This window comes from Pteropus vampyrus, unplaced genomic scaffold (genome assembly GCF_000151845.1).
Source record: "Pteropus vampyrus isolate Shadow unplaced genomic scaffold, Pvam_2.0 Scaffold34, whole genome shotgun sequence".
In the NCBI taxonomy this organism is placed as follows: Eukaryota; Metazoa; Chordata; class Mammalia; order Chiroptera; family Pteropodidae; genus Pteropus; species Pteropus vampyrus.
The window spans coordinates 6,427,341-6,433,734 of NW_011888815.1; the positions used below are offsets into that span (position 1 = coordinate 6,427,341).

Consider the following 6,394-nt stretch of genomic DNA (forward strand, 5'->3'; position numbering starts at 1 on the left):
GTTCACAAGAGCCACCTCCCTGTCTTCTCTGTCCCTTGAAAACGTACTGGTTGGGGTCCAACAGAGTTTGTCATCCTCCTGGCAAAACGTCACTTCTCAGTTTGTCTTATAAGTAATTCACATTTTTCAAAGTCTAAATATATTATGAGCAGTGGTGCTGAAGCATCCGATTTCTTCAGATTATCGTCAAGGATTTAATTTATCTTCCTAGTTACTAAATTTTAGAATTCACATATTTATCAGTTGACCCTATTTTATGAACTGCCAAACACTAAATTTTAAGTGGTTTTAAATAACATGTCTCTTTAAGAAACTTGGATAGAATTTAAAGGTCCAATAACCCAATACAAAAGCTCTTAAAGCGAAACACGTGTGATACGTAGTTGACTTTTTGGTCGTCCGCGCATTGCTGTTCTTCGGGGCCCATCGTTTCGCTTCTCGGGGTAGGGAAGGTTTTCGGGGTGGTGTCAAGCGCACAGCGGACACTTTCGCTTAGTCTTCGCAGCTTTTTCACACAGATGTGTCTGTTTTTGGTGGATTCCAAAGTTGTCTCTTGGGCTTTGTACAGGAGGGCAAGGAACAGCTGCTCCTGCTTTTCGGTGGCCTCTGGAGCCCCGGACTCTGCTTATCTGTTCCTTTCTTGCGTTTGTCCGGAGCGCCTGCCTCTGTCAGCTCTTGTCCTTCAGACTGCTCAGCCAGTTGTCAGTCCCACGACGTCGTTCCCGGTAGGCCCCGTACCTGCATCCGTGCTTCGCTTCCTGTCGCTCGTAAGTCGTGCGTGGTCACCCCTCGTCGCGGTGCTCTCCGTGTGCGAGGGCGGTTGGGGCACATTCACGCCTCTGTGCTGCGCGTCCGATCTCGCTAACTAACTGAACAGCAGCTTGAAGACAGCGTGGGGTTTTTGCTCCCTTCCGAGGCCCTCTCCTCTGCGAGTACTCTGCACATAACAGACGTTTGAAAGTTTGTTTCCACATCGTACAGGTTGGTCTGTGTTACCGTCTGGTTTCGGATGGTCGCCACTACTGTGCGAACACGTAGTCCCGCCCTGGGAATTCGAGGGAACTGTTCAGCCCTCCAGGGACTCCCAGTTCACTTGAATATTTTGTTCTTGGTCAGCTTCGTAATAAACACTAGGAATGAAATTCTTGGGCCAATAAGTTTATTCTTTTATCTAATGCTCTTAAATTAACATTTATATACTATAGTAGAGTTGACAGGGACCAGGGACTATTCAAAATAGAATAACAATCTCTGTTGCTAAAAGTATACCAAACACGTGATTAACTTAGTTTCTTTATATTTTTATTTTAAAGCTGACAGTTTAAAAGATATGGAACAGTAGAATGACCTATGCTATATTTCTTTATGGGCTGTTAACCCTATGTTGGATTTAGTAATTAAGTTTTCACAAAGTATCTAAGAAATCTATAGTTAACTTTGTTTTCTATCCTTCCCTGCTCTGTTGGTGATTTACTTAGAAAGTGAAATGGTGTAGTAGCCTCTGTTTTGTAAATGAACGTTTTATGGTCCTGTATACTTGTTACCTGGCTTTTCAAGAATTTGTGGCATTGTCTCCACCACTGAACTGTGAGCTGGTGAATAGTAACTGATTCTGCTAGGATATTGTCAGTCGCAACTAACAAAGAAAACCGTCCGGATTAGGCTTAACTCGTGCAGGGTGTTTCCTGACATACGTGTAACTGAAGAGACTGGCGTGAGCTGCAGGTGTGGGAGGCGGCGCTCCCGCCTCGCCCGCCCACAGCCTCCCTTCCCTCACGCTGGCGGGTCTTCTGAGTCTCAGAATTGCTTGAGAATAAGATGCTTCCTCAGTCCCATTTGGAGAAATGTGTGAGCCTCCCTTACCGGCACGTAACAGCGTCTTCACCCTGGTTCTGATGGGATGCTCCCGGATCCCATCCCTGTGGTGAGCGAGTCACATGCCTGTCACGAGCCAGTCTGGGGGCAGGAGTGACTGACTGAAGCGGGGTGAGCCCCATCCAGACCACACGGCTAGGGCGAGAATGACAAGGATCATGGATCTCAGCTGGTTCCCAAAGTGCTGTGTATGGAACGTGCCACAATGTACCTGTTTGCTTGTGTCCTCTGCGAGACGCTTCTGTTAGGGAAAATCATAAAGCAGAAATAAGGGGGTTAAAGTCAGATAAAGCACAGCTATTTAATGAAGACCTTAATAACAGCTGAAGGAACAGAGCGGGCCGAGGCAGAGCGAGGAAAAGCCCTGGGCGAGAGCCGGGGCTGAGTCTGCATAAGCTGCAGCTCAGGAACTGCCCCGGGACCCGCTGACGTCAGTGCCCAGAATCGGAGTGAGGAGATAGGTCGGCCTCAGCATTTTCTTACAATACCTCCATTTTCTCGGTCCCAGGAGATGCCCTGTTAGAATTATATCTTGTATTTTAATTAGTGTCTCAGGAGGTCTGTGTAATAAGGCTGGAAACAAGTGGCATTTAGACTTAACCTTTATACATATATTTCAGACTTAGGTTTACTTTCTTGGCTTTTAAGAAAAATATTCAAAGATACCTGGTTAGCTACCGACGAGTTTTGTCATAAAATTCATGTGAAACTGAAACTGGGAAAAACTTGCTTCATGTTCATACCAAGGCATTGTAATGACTTTTTCCATGTTATTGAGTGATACTTTTTTTCTTCCAGGGAACGGATTCGTAAACTCAAGAGCTTCTCCAAATTTGATCGGAACCACTGGTGCAAATAGTCTAGGCAAAGTGATGCCCACGAAGTCCCCCCCTCCCCCGGCGGGGAGCGGTCTGGCCATGAACAGTCGAAAACCAGATCTTCGTGTCGTCATCCCTCCTTCCAGCAAGGGCATGATGCCCCCGCTGGTACGTTCCGCCCTTCTGCAGCTCCATGCACAGTCTGTTTTCCGTGGAGATGTGCTGTACTTCCTTAGACCCTAGACGGTTTCCTGAGGGGTATTCTATTTGAAATCGGCATTCGAAGAAACAAGTGTATTTTAAATACACAGAAATCAGATTATGGAGAAACAGGAAATCTGCTTAATGGTTATTTAAAATGAAATGTGGAGAGGTGGTTATGCTTAATTTTAATTTTACCAGACTGGCATCTTTACTTAGAGATCTTATCCCTAAACTGGTCATTGACACCTGACTTAAGTATCTTTTCTCTGTACTCTGCATACTTCCAGTAATTTTCACAAGTGCTTTTCTGTGAGAGAAACACTCAATTACTTGTCAGGAAATTCCACATATCAAAGAGAAATATTGTAGAATAGGGAAGAATGCATAAAAGCTTGAATGAGTTATTCTCCAAATAAAATGTTTTGTTTATTCTCAAATAATCTTTCCATTTAACTCTAAAGGATGCAGGTCTTCCCAGCCCGGCCCTTGACAACGTGTGTGTAGTTCCAGCCTCGTTAATTTTGAATCCTGTGTTTATAAAGCAGAGTATTGTTTATTTCCCCTTAGCCTCTTATAGAAAAAATTAGAATATACATGCAGATTTTAAAGCCATTCTTAGTTTAGCAGCGGTTTGATTACCAAACACGTGACGCGACGTGCCCGATGTTCTTTCTACGGTGTGGACTGGCCATCTGGTTTTCTTGCTTAGTGGAAGTGCTCAGACGGCCTGTGTTCTCAGGCTTTAGGTGACAAGTCTACATTTGTATAACTTGGCCGTCCAAGATAGAACAAAGGAGAGTCGGGACCAAAATTCTTTAGGTCAAAAAACAAAGAAGTACTTTTTCGTTTGGAGATGTTGAAAGCTGGAAACGGTGTTACTCCCAGCCGTGTCATGAAAAAAAGTTGGACAAACAAGTTCACAGTTTTCCCTGAACACACGGTAGTGTTGAGATTTCAGGGCAGCTGACTGGCCAGGCTCTGGGGAGGCAGGCTGCAGGGGGAGGGCGCTGGAGCACCGACTGACCTGGGCGAGGCACGGGTCGTAAGAGTTAGCCGGGGTGACCGGTGGATCCTGGCGGCCAAGTGTTCACTGGCAGGACCGTGCACAGCCCTGAGGCTGCTGCAGGGGCTGTCTGAGTTCTCTGGCAGGTTCTTCTGTGAACCTCACCGGGCACCCACGGAAGAGGCTGGGAACGTCCTGAGGAAGCCTCCCGTGTGACACAGCTGGAGGAGGGAGAGCAGCCGCCACGCCGGCCAGGGCGTGGTGCCTGCAGCCTTCTCCCTTCGCGCCCGTGGGACACGTGTCTTAGTCTGGGAGGAGACGGACAGCAAAACTGTCACCCTTAGGACGCTGGTGAGACCCCATTGTATCTGCGGAGTGGAAAAGGAGAAGTGTCTCAGCCCGGGGCGGAGGAGCGGGAACCATGCCGGGGGCGCGACAGGGTGACTGAGAAGGCCGCAGCCTGAAGAGCAGTCACTGCGGGAGCAACACGCAAAGCCAGCTCCCCGCTTCCCTCAGGAATTCCAGGGCCGCGGCGGGTACACCGAGAGCAGCTAGCAGCAGCCAAGCTCAAAGCCCTGCACCGAAGGCCTCGCAGAGGACGGACCCGTGTGTCTGTGGGTTAGTGGGAATTGCCCAACCGGAGGACAAGAAGAAAAGTGACGAACACAAAACTGACCAGAACAGAGCCCCACGCGCTGTGGGACGCTAGCAAATGGTTTAACATGTGGAGTTGGAATCCAAAGGAGGAGAAACCAGAGAAACACTGAAGAAACAATGACCGACACCGCCAAGTAGGGTAAATACTACCAGCAACACACTCTCTCCCTCCTCCCCCCGCCCCTGACTGCTCAAAGCAGAAGACGGAGGAAGAACTGTAAAGGCGGCCAGAGAAAAGAGAAGAACTCACACCATCCTTCTCCTCGGAAACTGCGAGCTACCAAACGACGGAGTAACAAAGTGCCGAAATTAAAAAACACGCAAAACCCTCCATCTAGAATGTGTACTTAGCAAAATTTCATTTCAAAAAATGAAAGAGAAACAAAAACACTTTTCTCAAACAAAACTTGTGGGAATTTATTGCCAGCAGATATGCTCTTTGAGAAACGTTAAGGGAAGTCCTTTGGCACAAGAAACATGATACCAGCAAAAATTCGTATCTATACAAAAGAACGAACGAACAATGGAAATGAAATAAATGAAGATAAAATAAAATTAATTCCCCCCATGTTTTATAAACTTAATTGAGAACAATTTTAAATTTATTTAAAGATTGCAAAGATAGTACACAATGTTCCTATAGGTTCTATACGTAATTTCTCCTGTTAACATCTTACAATAGTATGGTGCATTTGTTACAGCTAATGAGTCAGTCTCGATACATTAGTATTAACTAAAGTCCGTAATGTATTCAGATAGCCTCAGTGTTCAACTTCACGTCTTTTTCTGTTCCAGTCCAGGAGACACATCACATTTAGTGGTCATGTCTCCTTTAGGCTCCTTGGCTGTGACAGTTTGTAAGGCTTTCCTTGCTTTAATGACCATGACAGTTTTGAGGAGTACTGGTCAGTCAGTATTTTGTAGATATTCCTCAGTTAGGATCAAACTGATGTTTTTCCTATGATTAAATTGAGGGTACTGACTTGACAGGGGCAGCCACAGAACCGAAGGTGCTACTTTCATCACATCGGAAAAAGGGTGCGTGCTATCAGCATGACCGTTGCTATTGACGTTAACCGTGGTCATCTTGCACGTGTCGTTTTCATGGGCTTCTCCACTGTAAAGTGACTCTTTTTTCCCCCTTTCGATAGTCTCCTTTGGAAGGAGGTCAGTGTATGAGGCCCGTACCTGTGAAGCGGGGGTTATGCTCCCACCTGCTGAAGGGCGGAGAAGTGTTTGTGTGGAGTTCTTCTGTATAGGTGACTTATCTGCTCTCTCTTGTTTGGTCGTTCACGTATGCTAGTATGGACTCATGGACGTTTATTTTGCACTTTAGGTTACACTACTACTAAATTCCGTTAATTTATAATTCCGCTGATGCTGTTTTATTCCGTTGCTCAGATTGTTCCAGCTTTAGCTTCTGAGGACTGTTCATTTGGTTCCTGTGCACCTTTCACAATCCGTCATCCTTGTGTTTTTTTGGTGGGTGGGGGTGGGGTTACTACAAAACTGTCTAGGATCATCCTGTATATTTCTTGCCCCAGTCCTAGAATCTGGCATTTCTCCAAAGAACCCTGGTTCCTTTTATTGGAGGCTGGTATTTGAAACCAAGATCTGGGCATTTCCTCTCTTTTAATTGTGAAAGATAGCTGACTTTCTAAGACAGAAATGGTGGCCATAAATTTTGTGTTTATAGCGTGTGTGAAAATGTATGACAACGAATAATGGGGGGGTTGGAAATGGGCTATTGTAGATCCTTATTCTATATATGACGTGATAAATATTTGAAGGTGAACTCTAATTAAGAATATATATTGTAAACCGTAGTGCAACTACA

General features: G+C 45.8%; 1 protein-coding gene across 4 annotated transcripts in view; it reads left to right on the forward strand.

Moving 5' to 3' along the window:
• MEF2A (myocyte enhancer factor 2A) overlaps positions 1–6,394 on the forward strand; it is an 86,878-nt gene that overhangs the window by 60,906 nt on the left and 19,578 nt on the right. For all 4 annotated transcript variants that reach the window (XM_023528990.1, XM_023528991.1, XM_023528988.1 and 1 more), the window contains one exon: positions 2,674–2,861. In XM_023528990.1, coding sequence (XP_023384758.1) covers positions 2,674–2,861 — 188 coding nt within the window. The remainder of the gene's footprint in view (positions 1–2,673; positions 2,862–6,394) is intronic.